Genomic DNA, 18,111 nt, shown 5'->3' with positions numbered 1-18,111 from the left:
TGCACGGCATAATTTCAGGTCAGCCCAGGCCCCTCTGGAATACTGCCAAGGAACTCACTTTGGCTGTCAGTTCTCTTTCCTGACACCTGACAGTATGACTTTTGTTTGTGTTTTATAACTTACCTATATAATTATAGTGAGGGACCCAGATACATGAGTCTAGACTGTCATAGTGTTGAAAAATCTTCAGCCAGTTTTTAGGATGTTGAGAATTTTCTTTTTTTTCAGTGATGACCTCTCTTTCATTCTGCTTTTTACTATCTGTGAATTCTTTTGGAAAGTTCTCTGGGCTTGATTTATCCATGTGTAAAATGAGAGGGGTTTCCAAATCTTTCCTTTTTAACATCTAGAAGCTTAATACCTAATAGTCCTAGACTGGATGGTGTAAAAACCAAGTGAAACCAACTTGGTTCCTGCCCTTTACTAGGTTAAATTGTATTCATCTTTCACTAGAATAAAATAGTGATAATTTGCACATTTAATTGTTTGGTTAGTAGAGCCTCAGTTTTAAAAATTTCTGATCTAAAGTAAACACAAAATTTCAGAAATTGTTTTGGACCTAATGCAAAATGTACTTTTGAACAAACTATGTTCAGATAAAGAACTAATCAAAATTTTCATTTTATTAATAAATCAAGTATTATGATAATCATGAGTTATAATTAATAACTTCTTATTTTGTATCTCACTGTAGGTGAAGAAAACTGGTCTCGTGGTGGTGAAAAACATGAAAATTGTTGGTCTCCATTGTTCTAGTGAAGATCTACATGCTGGGCAAATTGCTCTTATTAAACATGGGTCAAAGCTGAAAAACTGTGATCTTTATTTTTCCAGAAAACCATGTTCTGCTTGTTTGAAAATGATTGTAAATGGTAAGTGCAGATAAGGCTTTGTTGGGGATTAGGAATAGATCTGAGAGCAAACAAGGGAACAAATTGCCTAAATCTCACAGAGATCATTTGGAAATACTGATGTATGTCTGAAGACAGTTTGAGACACTGTGCAAAGAGTCAAAAAACAAAGATGCTGTCCTCAACTCTGTCCACTAGTCAGCCTAATGACCCTCAGTGAATTAGTAGACTAGTGCTACTATCTCTAAGAAACCCTAAGATCTCAGTGGTTTAATATATTAGACATCACTCCTGTCATAGCCCAGGTGTTGCTGAGCAACAGGCAGCTTTTCTCTGTGTAGTTGATTCACAGGCCTAGGCATCTTCCATCTTACTACTGTTGTCATACCTGGGGCTTTGAGTCCTCTGAAGCCAGAAGAGGAAGGAAAGAGTAGAGAAGGCATAACTGCTTTTAAAAGCACAGGCCTCAGGAATGTCTGGGGGTACAACTCAGTTGTATAATGTTTGCACAGTATGCACAAGACTCAGTTCAATCCCCAGCGCCACCAAAATGAAAAAAAAAAAAAGTTTTAAAAACAAATAACTAATATGGCTCCTAATCCTTTCCCTCAGGGTGTTACTTGGAGACCAAAATAACAATTTAATGAATACATCATCTAGTGTCCAATGATTGATATATGCTGTAAGTGATAAAATGATCTCAGAGGTGAAACTGATCCCTGTGGGTTGTCATGTTATGAAAGTTTGGGGCTTAAACTGGATCCTGATAGGTCACTCATACAGGAAGGGGAACTCATGGGTGGTCAGGAACAGCAGTCTTTGTAGCATCACTCAGTTGTAAGAAGAAAAGTCCAGTATTTGAAATGAAAGATTATTCCTAAGAAAATAGTGACAGATGGCTTATAATGGTAGATTGGGGCTTTAGTGGAGAACCTTGAAAAATTACATAGCATCTGAGCTTTATCTTATGGGACAGAATTCCAGGACCTGTTTTTTAACTGTTTTTATGTACATCCAAGTCTTATAAATACTGATCAGATCTATGTTGAGGTTGGTGCCTTGAACGACACAAGGAAAAACTTCCAGGAGAAAGGTCATGTGGTTAGGAGCTTCCTGGCCTGCAACAAGTATTGCAGGCCTTCAGGTATGTTAAGAGTGACTCTGTAGTCTCTCCACTCTAGTTCCTAATAAAGAAGATAGGTATCACAGTGGTCATGGCTTTTTTTCCTCCTTTGCCCAGTTAACCAGGCAAATTGGACATTCATTTAATCATTTATGTTCAGTTGACTTATGATTCCCATTATAGATGATATGCAGCTATTAAAGGTTTTTGAGCAAGATGAAACATGATTAAATTTTTGTTGTTTTTACAGAATTGGATCAGGGAGAAGTTAGCTTGCTTAGCGGACTGATTAGTTCAGATGGTGACATTGATATAGAAAGGAAAGAATGTGAAAGAACTAAAATATGTTGACTGATGTGTTCTAGAGTCAAGGGAGAAGAATAAATAAAAGAACTGCCTGTGCTAAAAGCACCCCTGATCACCTCAGAGCTAAGGCTTAGAATCGCAGGGGAGTGCGAGTCACTCACTACAGCTTCAGTCTGCCAAGAGAGAGAATAAAGTGTGGAAAGAGACCTAGGATGCATTTATGCTGGTGATAGACCCATAAGTAAATAAAATTGCTCTGTTGGTTTAAGTTTACATATTAGTTATCTTGGGAAGGCGGCATGGTTGAACTTATGCTGTAGCTGAACTCCTTTAGTTCCTATCACTGTTACTTCCGGTTAAACCAAAGCAGTCATTTCCTAGCATGGTGATTCTCCTGATGGTCTACAAGGTCAACATATTTTCACAGTAATGCTACATTTACACTAAAGTGACCAAAACAGTGGTGAGTAAAACCACTGTTGCTATAGACGAAGCAAAACTGCCCTAGCAGTCCTTATGCTCTTTACTGCACAAAGAAATAGTTTCACATAAGAAGGGCTTTTATGAAACAGTAAGAGTTATTAATTTCATTAAATTCTAATCCTGAATACACATCTTTTTAATATTCTGTGTAAGGAAAGAGGACTTTGTTATAAAATACTTTTATTACAAACCTAATGTGAAGGTTGCCTTAAGGAAAACCACTTATGTGACTGTTTTGAGTTGCAAACTAAAATGATTCACTTTTTTCATGAAACACCATAATTTGACAGACTATGGTTATTAGCTATTTTGCCTCAAAAATGAAGTGAGCCTGTCACTTTCAGGAAACAATTGACATTATTTGCTGCTAATCATAAAATTTGAGCATTCAAAGTGAAAATTAGAATTTTGGAAAACCATATCCACCATTTTGAGCTTGACAACTTCCTGATATTTATACTCTTAGGATGAGATTGGTGGTGATAGTAATGGACTTTTTTTGAGTATTGTAAAATCAATATCACATTTTCCAAATGACCAGTGCACAAAACTACAGAATCATGCATGAATAAAACAGCCATTCTAAGTACAAGACAGACCAGGGTATAGATACAAAAAGTTTGTTGATATGGTTTCAGATTTCACATTCTAATCTTTTTTTTGGTGGTGGTGATGGTGCAGGCATCAGGGATTGAACCCAGGGCCACCTAACCACTGAGCCACATCCCTACTCTTTATATATTTTTTAATTTTGAGACAGGGTCACACTAAGTTGCTTAGAACCTCACAAAGTTACTGAGGCTAGCTTTGAACTCACAATCCTCCTGCCTCAGCCTCCTAAGCCATTACCTGGGATTACAGGCATGGGTCACAGTGCCTGGTTTGTAACTAGTCTTTAAGAAACTATTTCTTGGGCTGGGGATGTGGCTCAAGCGGTAGCTCGCTCGCCTGGCATGCGTGCAGCCCGGGTTCGATCCTCAGCACCACATACAAAGAAAGATGTTGTGTCTGCCGAAAACTAAAAATAAAATATAAAAAAAAAAAAAAAGAAACTATTTCTTGTCAAATATTTACAATAGTGTCAAAAAAGAATGTTTACAATTATCTAACATGGCTGTTCAAATACTCCTTTTTCAACTACATGTCTGTATGAGGCAGAATAATTTTAATATACTTCAGTGTAAACAACCTGTTGGCAACAGATTGAAAGCAGAAGTGAATTTGAGAATCCAGCTGTCTTTCTATTAAGCCAAATACTAAATACATTTGTAAAACTTCAATGCCGGGCTGGGGATGTGGCTCAAGCCGTAGCGCGTTCACCTGGCATGCGTGCGGCCCAGGCTCGATCCTCAGCACCACATACAAGCAAAGATGTTGTGTCCGCCAAAAACTAAAGAAAATAAATATTAAAAATTCTCTCTCTCTCTCTCTCTCTCTCTCTCTCTCTCTTAAAAAAAAAAATTCAACGCCATTTTTCTCACTAACTTTGGTTAACTTAGAAAATAGTTTCTTATCATAAAACTGTTATGTATATTAATGACTCTTTTTGTTATTTTAAATGAATTAATAAATATTTTTAAATTTTTAATAAAATAAATATCAAAAGATGCTATCCATACAAACAAAAACTCTTTGGGGTCCTCAATAAAGGGATCCTAAGATCAAAAAATTTGAGAACCTCTGCTATAGCACTTACCAGTAGTATTGAACATTTTAAAGGTGATTCATCTTCCCTTCTTGGATTGGGATTACTAGGAGCAACTAAGATTCATAGATGAATGTTTTACCATCGATGCTAGTCAGGAAATGGATTATGAGAACTTGAACAGGGAAGATGAAATGCAGCAAGGGGAAAGACTCTATCTGAGCTGTGAGGCCTTTGAAATTGCTTTGCAGCTCAAACCACAGTGAGTTAGGAATAGCAGAGAATAGGCAGAAATACACATCTGTTTACTTTTTAGCTCATCTATTACTTTGAAAGATGGGACACCAGAGGGCTATCTGTCTATTCACTTCTGGGCACAATCATAAAAAAAGGCTCTCCAAGCTGAAATTACATGAGACTACCAGCAAGAAAAAAGTCTTTGTTGTAAACTATTCGTTAATTGACAAATATTTGGGTATTTGTGTATAAGGTACCTTCATTGTTCAAGTTCAGATACAAATTAAAATATTTTTTCATATGTTTGTTATCTAATTATATTTTCTCTTTTGTAAATTTTTCATATCTTTTGTCTCTCTTGAGATCTCATTCTTTTTGTCAATTCATATGTACTCTCAATGATTTAAAGTCTTTTCTGTGTATTAAAGATTACCAATCTTTCCTCTGCCTCATTGATTGAAAAATGTTCCTTTATTTTCTTGTTTTGTCTTCAGTGTTGTGGCTTAAATAAATTAATATTGCTGACACACCACTACTCTAGCATCACATAAGTAATTTTCATGTTATGAATTCTGTGTGGACACTTTTTTATAACTATGAGGAATATATGATTTGTCTAACCATTCCCTATGTTGGTTGTCTATTATTTTTAACATTTTTAATGTTTTAAAGAATGCTGCATTAACTGTGTATACATGAATTTTTCTTTCCAGAAGAATTCTGAGTCCAAGACAGAATCATTTGTAATGCATTGATGAATTGTTGATTTCTAAATACAAAACTTTAGACATGACCAAATGCTATTTGTAACATTTCTAAAAGCAGCCATGGCACTGTGGAAGGTGCTGGTATACAGTCCCAGTGCTGGGCTTTGGGACCATACTCAGCAAAATCAGTGAATCCACAAATCCTTCCCCTGGGCTCTGTTTGGGGTCAATTAGCTTTGTCTCAAAAAGGCAAAAGTGTAAATATTTTAAGTTCATAGGCAATGTCATTTCTGTCACAGCTACTCAACTCTGCCATGCAAAGGCAGATTGTATAAATGAATCAATGTATCTAATTTTGTGTTATGATATAGTCTTGTGTTTTTTCAAATTAGTTAATCTGTGAGCTATACAAAAATTCTCAATGGACCAGATTTGGCCTATGGATAATTATTTGCCAAACCTCAGATGGATTAATAGGTGACTTCATGGTAGACATTTATTGGGCCTTCTTGATCTACTGCATTGCTAGGATGGGTTTATCAAGAAAATGTATATTCAGCATGTATCAGATAATTATCTTTCATATTTTGTATTTCAGCTGGAGTTAATCGAATTTCATATTGGCCTGCTGATCCAGAAATAAGTTTGCTTACTGAGGCTTCTAGTTCTGAAGATGCAAAGTTAGATGCCAAAGCTGTGGAAAGACTGAAGTCAAACAGTCGGGCCCATGTGTGTGTCTTACTTCAACCTTTGGTGTGTTATATGGTGCAGTTTGTAGAAGAGACTTCTTACAAATGTGACTTTATTCAAAAAATTACAAAGACAGTACCAGATGCTAACATTGACTTTTATTCTGAATGTAAACAAGAAAGAATAAAAGAATATGAAATGATATTTTTGATTTCAAATGAAGAAATACATAAGCAAATCCTGATGACTATAGGTCTGGAGAACCTGTGTGAAAATCCCTACTTTAGCAATCTGAGGCAAAACATGAAAGACCTTATCCTAATCTTGGCCACGGTAGCTTCCAGTGTGCCCAGCTTTAAACACTTTGGATTTTATTGTAGTAATCCAGAACAGATTAATGAAATTCACAATCAAAGTTTGCCACAAGAAATTGCAAGGCACTGCATGGTTCAGGCCAGGTTATTGGCATATCGGACTGGTGAGTTAAATGCTTAGTTCATAAGTTGGGGCAAATTGGTTTGGTTGTATTTGTCTCAGAAGTAAAGTGGTATGCATCTTATCTATGGCAGAGTTCATTTGCTCCTAGATATTAAAGTTTGGCTGTTCATGCTAAAGTTTGTGAGACTCTTGTGTAGGCGACTCTTCCTATGAGCAGTTTGGAACTTCCTTGTGGCCCTTTATTCAGCACTACATTTATAATTCAGGACCAAATTATCTAATTCGTCTTTCTCCTTGCATTTATGATTTCTGTTTATCAAGCCTTCCACTAAAAATGGGACAAAGAGAAAACTGAAATCACTCTTGTTAACTCTTCAATATTGTTTGTATTGAGTATTTGATGAAAACTTGGAAATCTGTAAAATTAAAAATATGAATTCAAAATAACTAATACAATGAAAGTAAAGGAATGTTGGTTATTGCAGATTTTCTCAGTTGCCGGTATGTCTTTAATCAGAAAACTGAGAAATTAAACATTTTTACTTTATTATGTTGTGTATGTGGAGAAGGAAAATATTACTTGAGAATATTCTTTATTGTGATAAAATGTATCTGTATTTCCAATTATGGAGCAGTATTTTCAAGAATTACTAGATGTAGTATTTTTTGAAAGAGAATCATGACCACTTTAAAAAATGCAACTTGAAAATAAGTGGGAAAAATGCAGGCAGGGAGAACAGTAGAGTAAGATTAGTTTGTGGAGTGGACTATAATAGGAATTTTAAATTATCCCAAAAAGGAGAAAAGAAGGAAAATCAGAAAAGGTCCATGCCAATGCTATTGGTTAGATTGAAATAAATTCAGTAGAATGGAGGAACTCAACTGACAGCATGTTTTGCAGAATCACCACAGAAACTTTAATAAAAAGTACAGATGCTCAAACTCCTCCCCAGACCCTGTTCAACAATTGCTCTAACCAAGTGTGACCTAGGTCTGTTTTTAAAAACTTCTTCAAGGAGCCAGGGATGGTGGCACACTCCTGTAATCCCAACTACTTGGGAGGCTGAGGCAGGAGGATCATAAGTTCAAGGCCAGTCTGGGCAACTTGGCAAGACGCTGTCTCAAAGTTTTAAAAAAGAATAAAAAGGGCTGTGTGTGTAGCTTAAGAGTAAAGTGCCTCTGGGTTCAATAGACCAGTCCAAAAAAAAAAAAAAAAAGACATGATGAAAATGAATTCCAAAACCTCTGAAGTTCTAAAAAAATTGCAAGTAGGGGTTTAATAATTGCTTTTTAAATGATTAATAATGAGGATCCACAGAGGTGTTGTTAAATGAATGCTTCTTGGATATTAGAGTAGCAAAAAGTGACAAAATGTGTTCAGACTCATGGGGGGAAAGAGTAAAAGGCATCTCATGTTATCTACCCGGTTTAAGTGTTGAGTTGTGATCTCCTTTTGTGTCCTAGAAAAAGTGTTTTCCAAAACCATTTTTATATGGATGAAAACTTATCCTATTGGAAAACACACGTAGTAAAGAATATTCTCTTGGTGTAACTGATCTTTGCAAGGCAGCAGAGCTGCATGCTGATGAAAAAAAATCACATCTTTCCCTCTCCTAACAAGGTTTAGTCTATCCCCAGACTGAACAGAAAATGTGGGTCCTGAGATTAAAAAACATAACATGAAAAAAAAAATGTTGATAGGAAAAGTAGACTCTTAAAATGAAGAATTTCTGTTTTAATTTTTCATTTTTTACTTCTGATTTATGTACATATTAATAGAACTTAACAGTCAAGATTTTGTTTTTGCTCGCAAATATAATCTTATGTTTATAATATTGTCCACTTGCCTCAGAAATGAGCATAAAGCCATTGATTTATATCTTTTTTCCTCATGTTAAGGTCTAGGTCACGTAAAGGTCTAGGAAGAAACAAAATTGTGTTTATGCCATAATCTCCTTTTCCGCCACACTGTAGAAGCCAGTCACCAGACATCCTCTAGACCTCAGTATCCCATTCATTTTCAGGGCACAGCACACATCTGTGTCTTTCCTTAGTTAGCCTTCTGCCCAGTCAGCTGTGAGTTGCTGGAGGAACGTTCACCATACTTGGAACACAGGCACTCAAAAAATGGAAGCCTTTGTTGTGGAATTCTTAATGGCAAAGAGGGAGGTGGAGGAAAGGCAAATAGATTGGGTCACAAGGGCCAAACTTCACTCACTGAATTTCTCTGCCTGTTTTCTTACTTACAGAAGGGAATCAACTTTTATCTTTAGATAAAAATGAGATGGTAAATAAAAAGTGCTTAACATAAATTACTTAAATCCTTTGTAGTATGATTTTGAAAGCCTGAGTACTTGAACTGGAGATGGGAGATTTTATTGGCATATCATAACTTTTAAAAAATTAGTTATAAGGCATCCTAGTTTTTTAATACAAAGTGGCACAAATTTTCTTTGTGCTTTTACTGAAAAAAAGTAGGTATTAAAATATATATTTTAATTGGAAGGATTTTAACTTGTAAGAAATTGTAAGGGGAAGCCATAGTTTCACTCATCATTATGATAATGAACTTAGGTAAGTTTACAGATAATTCTTATTTTTTCTATATAAGTGTATCATCCAAACTATATTAGTCCTCTATTATGATTTTGACAAATACTATGGTTTTCATAATTAGTGTGTATTTGTCTTAGGGAATTTGAAACTCACCCTATGTGGAAGGAAAGTAGATCCTAATATGTGTAGTTTCTTTCTTTCTTTCTTTTTTTAACATTTTTTTTAGTTACTTATTTATTTTAATGTGGTGCTGAAGATCGAACCCAGTACCTCACACATGCTAGGCGAGGGCTCTACCGAAGAGCCACAACCCCAGCCCCCTAATACGTGCAATTTCTATTTTGGTTTTTTATTTTTTGTTTCACATTAATGGTTTTAAGAAGGACCACTTATTGCAAAAGTTTTTGTTCTGCAAGAGAATTAAAATTTTATGTTTATAACTTCTGCCACTTGATTTAGAAATGACCATAATATCACTAACATAGCATTCTTTTCCCTCTTAAACTATTCAGGTCAAGAAAATGACAATATTTTGTTTAAATCAAAATTTTCTTCATGTATCTTTCACCAGTATGTAGACATGCAGATATAAAAGTTCATAAAGATTTTATTTTTTATTAAAAGTTTGAACATTTTGCATAGCAAGAACACTTCCATAAAATATATTTTCCATGATTAGAACATTAAAAAGACTAGAAGACACATTTGATTGTTGTGAGTAGATATTGTACTCACAATTATCAAAAACTACTTTTTTACTCAGTTACGTTATCTATTAGAAGTAGTCATTTAGGAACTGAACAGACTGTTCTCAAAATAAGTACAAATGGCCAATAATTATATGAAAAAAGTTTAGCATCTTTAGGGAAATACAAATCCATCAAGGAAATGCAAATTAAAACTACATCGATGGTCTGAGGCTGTAGCTCGGTGGTAGAACACTTGCCTAGCATGTGTGATGTACTGGGTTTGATCCTCAATACCACATAAAAATAAATAAATAAAATAAAGGTATCATGTACATTTACAACTAAAAATATTTAAAAAAAAAATAAAACTACATTGAAATTCTATTTCACGCCCAGCACAGTATTGCACACCTGTAATCCCAGTGGCTCAGGGAGCTGAAGCAGGAGGATCACAAGTTCAAAGCCAGCCTCAGCAATTTAGCAAGGCCCTAAGCAACTTAGCAAGACCTGGTCTCAAAATGAGAAGTAAAAAAGACTGAGGGTGTGGCTTAGTAGTTAATTTTGATACTGGTATCCAAAAAAGAAAAAAAGAAATTCTCTTACTCTAGTTAGAATGGCAATCATCAAGAATACAAATAATAATAAATGGTAGTGAGGATATGGGAACTAAGAACAATTGTACGCTGTTGGTGGGAATTAAATTAGCATGGTCACTATAGAAATAAGGATGTAGGTTCCTCAAAAAACTAAAATTAGAATTACCATATGATCCAATTATACCAAAATTCCTTAGTATATTCCAAAAGAATTAAAGTCAGCATATCATGGAGATACCTGTATACCTGTTTTTATCATGCACAATTCTGAATACCCAAGCTACAGATCTACTTGGGTGCCTGTCAACATATGAATGGATAAAGAAAATGTGGTGTATACACACACACACACACACACATACAAAGGAGTAGTATTCAGCCATAAATTCATGTCATTCACAGGAAAATTGATGGGACTAGAGATCATCATGTTAAGCAAGAAAGACAAGTACAGCATGTTTTCTCTCATGTGGAATCTAGAAAAGAAAGCAACAAAAAGACAGGAATGTAGAAAGGAGACTGTTAGTTGAAGAGTGGGAGGGGGCAAGGTAAGGGCGGGTAACAGTAGAAATGAGCAAAATATGTTATATATAAATACAATATGAAACCCAAGATTCTGTGCAATTAATATACACTAATAAAAAGAAGTAGTCATTTGGAAACTGACCTGTTAGTGGAGAATCAATGAAGTTGTGCTTAGTTCTGGTTGTAGATTTGAGGTGATCTGACTGGCCACTGCCATGTTAGTGGTTTCCACATGTATATCGTGTGTGACTCAGTGAGTAATAACCCAATCTATTTCTTTGCTACCTAGCTCCCATATTTCATACTTTGAAGTATTTACTTTAATACTTCTCTGTAATTAGTAAAGATGTCAAGAATTGTTAGGATGATCATGAAGAATGTTTCAAAATATATGTTTTTATTATTTTTGGAAAAGTGTATTTCTGAAACTAACAGTCATTGATTTTCACTGAGTTCAATGTCATGTCTTTCAGAGGATCATAAAACAGGAGTTGGAGCAGTCATTTGGGCAGAAGGGAAATCTGTAAGTATGGAAATAAATCTTTAAATATTTAACCTGGATTTTGTTTAAACATACATAGTTCAGTCTTTAGTGCATTGCATTTTTGGTTTTGTTTTTGCTTTTGCTTTCTGAGATAGACTCTCACCATGTTTTCCAGATTGGCCTTGAATTCCTGAGCTCAAGCTTAGCCTTACCCTCCTGAGTGTCTGGCACGACAGGCATGCATCACCGTGTCTGGCAGTACACTACATTTTATTGACCTGTTGAGCTTAATATTTTTCTATTGGTGCATTGTGAAATTCTATAAACATTTGCTCATTCCCTCAATAATTTTTCTAGACTCATCAATTTAACATTTATTAAACACTTTCTATAAGTTAAGCACTGTGTCACAGTGTACATCAGGGATTTAAAGATCACATTTTCTGCCTTTCTTGACCTCATAGCTAATGATGGAGACAGAGAGGTAAAAAAAGAGACTGGCATATATGTGTAATTATAATCAGTACTGTGAGAACATGGAGAAGGACCTTTACTATGCTTGGGGAAACGAGGGAAAATGAGAGAGATTCTTGGAGGTGGTAGCATGCTATTAGTCTTGAATGAGCAGGAGTTCATCAAACAGAAAAAGTTAGAAGGACCAGGAAGATAACATGCAAAGGTAGAGGGCTAGAAAGAGAAGATAGGAAAATGCAAGTGACTTGGGATCCAAAGTCCTTTGTAGAGTGGGCAGAAAATTGGACTGAACCATAAAGAATGTTGTAGACCATGTGAATATCTATAAATATTTATAAATAAATATTAAAATCTATAAATATTTATAAATAAATATTTATTTATTTTGAGTAGTACTGAGATTGAACTCAGGGGCAGTCGGCCACTGAGCCACATCCCCAGCCCTATTTTCTATTTTATTTAGAGACAGGGTCTCACTAAGTTGCTTAGCACCTCCCTTTTGCTGAGGCTGGCTTTGAACACTCGATTCTTCTGCCTCAACCTCCTGAGCTGCTGGGATTACAGGTGTGCACCACTGTGCCTGGTGTCTGTGAACTTTAGAACTTTAGTGCATCCCCTAGAACAATACTTATCAGTAGAAATGAAATGTAAGCCACATATGTATCTTGAAATTTTCTAGGGAGTGGTGAATTTTAAAAATAGGTGAATTATGGTAAACAGGCAAAGAAAAGAAATAGATGTAAGGTGAGGAATATATTTTATTGGAAACAATCTAAATGTCCATCTACTGATGACTGGATAAAGAAAATGTAGTATATACACACAATGTAATACTATTCATCCATAGAATGAAATTCTCATTTTCAGCAACATGGATGGAGCTGGAGATTATTATGTTAAGTGAAATAAACCAGGCACAGAAAGATAAGTACTTCATGAATTCACTTATATGTGGAATGTTGATCTCATAGAAGTTTAGAGTATAATGGTGGTTATTAGAGACTGGGAGGGGAAAGGTGGTGGAAGCAATGGGGAAAGGTTGCTCAATGGGTAATAAGTTACAGTTAAATGGGAGCAGAAAGTTTTGGTGTGCTGATGCATAGGAGGGTGACTATAGGTAGCAATAATATACTGTGTGTTTCAAAAAGCCAGAAGAAAGGAATTTGAATGTTTTGTTTGTTTTTTTGTACTGGAGATTGAAACCGTGGGTGCTTGACCACTGAGCCACATCCCCAGCCCTTTTCATTTTTACTTTTGAAGCAGAGTCTCACTAAGTTCCTTAGGGCCTTGCTAAATTGCTGAGACTGGCTTTGAACTCATGATCCTTCTGCCTCAGCCTCACTAGCCACTGGGATTATAGGCATGTACCACCATGCCCTGAAAGGAGTTTGAATATTTTCATCATAAAAAATGTTAGATATTTAACGCATATCTGTAATCCTAGCAGCTCAGAGGCTGAGGCAGGAGGATCATGAGTTCAAAGCCAGCCTCAGCAAAAGTGAGCTGCTAAGCAACTCAGTGAGACCCTGTCTCTAAATAAAATACAAAATAGGGCTGAAGATGTGATTCAGTGGCTGAGAGCCCCTGAGTTCAACCCCTGGTACTCAAAAAAAAAAAAAAAATTGGATATTTAAAGTGATAGATATGTTTAATCTGATTTAAACATTACACAATATATACATGTATCAAAAATCACAATACCCCAGAAATGTTTATAAATTTGACTTTTATGTCAGTTTAAAATATTAAAAGACAAAATAAGGGGCTGTGGCTGGCTCAGCGGTAGAGCACTCACCTAGCACATACGAGGCCCTGGGTTCGATCCTCAGCACCACATAAAAATAAATAAATGAAATAAAGGTATTGTGTCCACCTACAACTAAAAAATAAATATTGAAAAAAAATAAATAATATATTTAATCTGTCCAAAGATATTATTTTAACATATAATCAATATAAAAATTACTAATAAACCAGGTGGTTCACACCTTTAATCCCAGTGTCTCTGGAGGCTGAAACAGGAGGATCAATAGTTCAAAGCCAGCCTCAACAACAGCAAGGTGATAAGCAACTCAACGAGACCCTGTCTCTAAATAAAATACAAAATAGGGCTGGGGATGTGGCTCAGTGGTAGAGTGCCCCTGAGTTCAATCCCTAGTACCTTAAAAAAATTACTAATAAAATCTGCATTTTCTTTCATTATTAAATCTTACAAATCTCTGTATTTTACACTTATATAACACCTTTCAGTTTAGACTAACCACATGTAGTCAATGGCTACTATATTGGAACTTACAGTCCAATAATCTTTTAAGTGAGAAAATGATATGATCATATTTGCATTATAAAAGAATGAAGTAGAGTGAGACGGGGAAATAGGGAGATAGTTAATATAAAAGAGATAATGAGGACTTGATATTATGTGGGGGTGGGTTAGGAGGGCCACGAAATTAGATTTATTTAGGAACTATATACAGCTGATTGAAATATTAGCCTGTTTTGCTTCAGTGGACTTTACAGCCATTTGACTATTTGCTCCAGTGTTTTCTAAGCCCTTCAAGTTCAACCTAGCCAATAAATCCAGTATCTTCCCTGCTAACCTGATCCTTCACCAGTGGTTACCATTTCACTCCCTGGTCCTTCACACGTATAAGTTAGTGCTATGGAGTCCATCTTCGAAGTACCTCTCAACTCTACTTATCTCAGCCAGAAATCCCAATAGCATTTTGTACAATTTGTATGTAACATTCATCACACATTTGTGTCCCATCTTGTTTACCCTCTCCAGATTGTAAGATTCATGAGGGCAGGGACCTGTCTGATTTACAGCTATATCATCAGCACCTCATACAGGTCTAGCCTATGGTCGAAACTCTCATTGTGTTATGTAAATGCTTTAGCAGCCTTTTAACTTAAACATCTGGTTCTCACCTGCTTTGTGGAGAATTTAAGTCCAGTTATCTCTAGTGTAAGCAGGTTGCTTGGTGAAGTATAAAGACATGGGCTTGGAGTCAAGCAACCTGGGTTCAACTTTTGGTTGTTTTTATTAGCTCTGTAACCTCACATAAGTTATTTAATCTCTTGGCCTCAGTTTCCTTATCTATAAAATTGGAATAATAACAATATTACTTTCTAGGTTTTTTCAAGGATTGAGCCAATGAAATGATTTATATAAAACCAGTTTGATATTTGGTAAATATTCAATAAGAATTTATTAATGAGATAATATTTAATGTTCAAGCTTTTGTTAGCTGATTTTTTTATCTTCTTGTTGGCTGATTATAACAATGATTTTTATTAAGCTTGCTAGAGAATGAGATTGTTGATATGATCACTTGAGTAGTTATAATAGATTGAAATTTAATAAGATTTATAGCATATTCCAAACTGTTATAACACTTACCATTGATAAAATATCATCCTAATAATTGGTAAAACATTCATATTAACAACTAATATGCCTTTGGTCACGAATAAGAAAAAAGCAAGGCAAAGTGGTGCAGCTTCTTTATAATCCCAGCAGCTCAGGAGGCTAAGGCAGGAGGATCGTGAATTCAAAGCCAGACTCAGCAAAAGCAAGGTGCTAAGCAACTCAGTGAGACCTGTCTCTAAATAAAATACAAAATAGGCCTGGAGATGTGGCTCAGTGGCTGAGTGCCCCTGAGTTCAATCCCAGGTACCAAAAAAGAAAGGAATAAGAAAGAGCTATTGGAGTAAGAAGCTCTGTGGTTATATAACAACAAAGTCTCAAAAAGTATTCAAGATTAAAGGAAGTACATTTTTTTATTTTCTAACTAAATCACAATAGCACATTTTCAGCAACAGAAATATTCTGTTCAGAGTGTATGTGTTTGTGTGTGTGTTGTGTGTGTGTGTGTGTGTGTGTGTGTGTGTTTACTGTGGATTGAACCCAAAGGTGCTTTACAACTGAACTGCATTGCCCATCCCTTTTTTATTTTATTTTGATACAGAGTCTTGCTGAGTAACCCAAACTGGTCTTGAACTTATGAGCCTCCTACTTCAGCCTCCAATTAGCTGGAATTACAGGCATTCACTACTGGCCCAGCTGTTCAAAGTATTTTTTAAATTTCTGACTGTTAGCACAGAGTGTAAGAAATTAACACTCACTTATTGAGTGCCTGCTATATACATAACAATCTAACGTGTACCTTACGGGATAGAAAAGAAGTATAAAATGTGGTTTCTTTTTAGTAGAATTTTATAGTTTAATGCCTGAGTCAAGAAAAATAATTTTTGAGTTAAACAAGATAGTGTTTAATGGGGAAGAGAGATGGGGGCAGGAAAGATGGTGGAATGAGATGGACATCATTACCCTAGGTACCTGTATTACTGCATATATGGTGTGACGCTACATCATGTACAACCAGAGAAATTAAAAGTTGTGCTGCAATTGTGTACAATGAATAAAAATGAATTCTGCTGTCATATATACATAATTTAAATAAATAAATTTTTTAATATTTATTTTTCAGTTTTTCAGTGGACACAACATTTTTATTTTTATGTGGTGCTGAGGATGGAACCCAGCGCCCCCCGTGCATGCCAGGCTTGAGCCACATCCCCAGCCCTAAATAATTTTTTTTTAAATATAGTATTTAATTGACTGCTAAAATCAAAGACTACCTTGAGATTATAGACTAGAGAGGTGACTGGACTTCTTGAAATTAAACTTTGGCAAGGCCATAATATAATAGAAGTATTGTTTTATTTTTGTTTCATGGCTCATTTTGTCATAGAAATGGAATGAGATGACTGTGGTGGGGCATACCCATAATCCCAGCAGCTCACTAGGATCATAAGTTCAAAGCCAGCCTCAGCAATTTAGCAAGGTCCTGAACAACTTAGCAAGACCCTGTCACAAAATTAAAAATTAAAAGGACTGGAGATGTGGCTCAGGGGTAAAGCCTGCTGGGGCTCAATCCCTAGTATATATAAATAAATAAGAAAAAAGAAATGAAAATTCATTATATAAAATATGAAAGCAAGCTTGTTTAAAAAGATTCTTTAGTATCTTTATTCGTCTTATTTAGTTTTATGTGGTACTGAGGATCGAACCCAGAGCCTCACATGTGCGAGGCAAGCGCTCTGCCGCTGAGCTATAACCCCAGCCCCTGAAAGCAAGCTTTAAAGTCACATTGCAAAGTGCCTTTTCTGAATGTTGAAATTAACCATTGGTCTGCTCGCTTTTGTAGAGAAGCTGTGACGGAACCGGAGCTATGTACTTCATAGGATGTGGCTATAATGCCTTTCCTGTTGGATCTGAGTATGCTGACTTCCCACATATGGATGACAAGCAGAAAGACAGAGAAATAAGGAAATTCAGATACATCATACATGCTGAACAAAATGCCTTGACATTTAGGTAGGAAATTTTTTTATTGTGCCTTTAAAATGTAGCAAAGGTCAGTTGAAATAAGTTTTCTTTTAGTTGTGACTTATTTCCATTTTCAAATTCTAGAAAATCTTCTTTCCAGAAATATAGTTTTGGTAAAGATTGGTCCTGCTGGACCTGAGGCCATTTTGCCAGATTCTCCAGGCCTTCCAATTTATTGAGCAAGTCTTGTTTTTCTTCCCTCTCTCTAATAAGAAGTGACTTAAAATTTGTCCTTAATATTTGTCCAAAATACAACCTCTTGTTTTCTCCTTTGTTTTCTAAATTTTGAGTACATAGATTTATGAATGTGTAGACTTTATGATGAACCAAATTGCTTTGAAAAATGTTAGAAATAACAACTATCATCACCTCCTTTTAATGTTCATTTAGGTGATTTCCACAATCACTTGTCAGCTTTTACCATTAAGGGGGTGAGTTTAGGAGATTAAAAACTGAATAAGACATGGCCCGTCATTGGGGAGCTTCTAATGCAGTAAGCGTTAAGATCTAAGATGCATACACTTAATGCAATGGATTCTGTGGGAAAGGCAAACAGTGCACAAAGTGCTCTGGGGCTGCTATGGACAAAAACAGGGATGTAAGTGAAAAGCTGTGTGGAAGAAGTCGAGCTTCTTATTAGAGCTGAGCTCTGAATGATTGCCAGCAGATATTCCTTGAAAGGAAGACCTTTCTTGCTTCTAACACAAGGTACGGTCTAGAAGTGGAAAAATGCATTCCACATTTAGGAACATGCATATTCCTGTTAGGCTGGAGTGTGGGTTCATGGTAAATGCAGCTCACAGGATAAGCTGGGCCTGGACAACAGAGAACTTCAAGTTTAGACTCCACTTGGTAGGCAGTCGGGAAATGGAATTGCACTGACAGCCACAGTCCATAGACTGCTTAGGTGGC

At 35.8% G+C, this 18,111-nt stretch overlaps 1 protein-coding gene across 4 annotated transcripts in view; it reads left to right on the top strand.

Moving 5' to 3' along the window:
* Nucleotides 1–18,111, top strand: part of Cdadc1 (cytidine and dCMP deaminase domain containing 1) — a 52,133-nt gene that overhangs the window by 14,926 nt on the left and 19,096 nt on the right. For all 4 annotated transcript variants that reach the window (XR_006853796.2, XM_058582568.1, XM_046453995.2 and 1 more), the window contains 4 exons: nucleotides 695–872; nucleotides 5,951–6,520; nucleotides 11,320–11,369; nucleotides 17,018–17,187. Coding sequence is in view for 3 of the 4 variants with exons in the window: in XM_046453995.2 (XP_046309951.1) it covers nucleotides 695–872; nucleotides 5,951–6,520; nucleotides 11,320–11,369; nucleotides 17,018–17,187 (968 nt within the window). In the remaining variant the exon portion in view is untranslated. The remainder of the gene's footprint in view (nucleotides 1–694; nucleotides 873–5,950; nucleotides 6,521–11,319; nucleotides 11,370–17,017; nucleotides 17,188–18,111) is intronic.

This window comes from Marmota monax, unplaced genomic scaffold (assembly GCF_021218885.2).
Source record: "Marmota monax isolate L192 unplaced genomic scaffold, Marmota_monax_Labrador192_F-V1.1 WCK01_AAM20220418_F8-fsc00011, whole genome shotgun sequence".
Classification (NCBI taxonomy): domain Eukaryota; kingdom Metazoa; phylum Chordata; class Mammalia; order Rodentia; family Sciuridae; genus Marmota; species Marmota monax.
The sequence above is the reverse complement of the archived record's forward strand: the minus strand, read 5'-3'. Positions and strand labels throughout refer to the sequence as shown.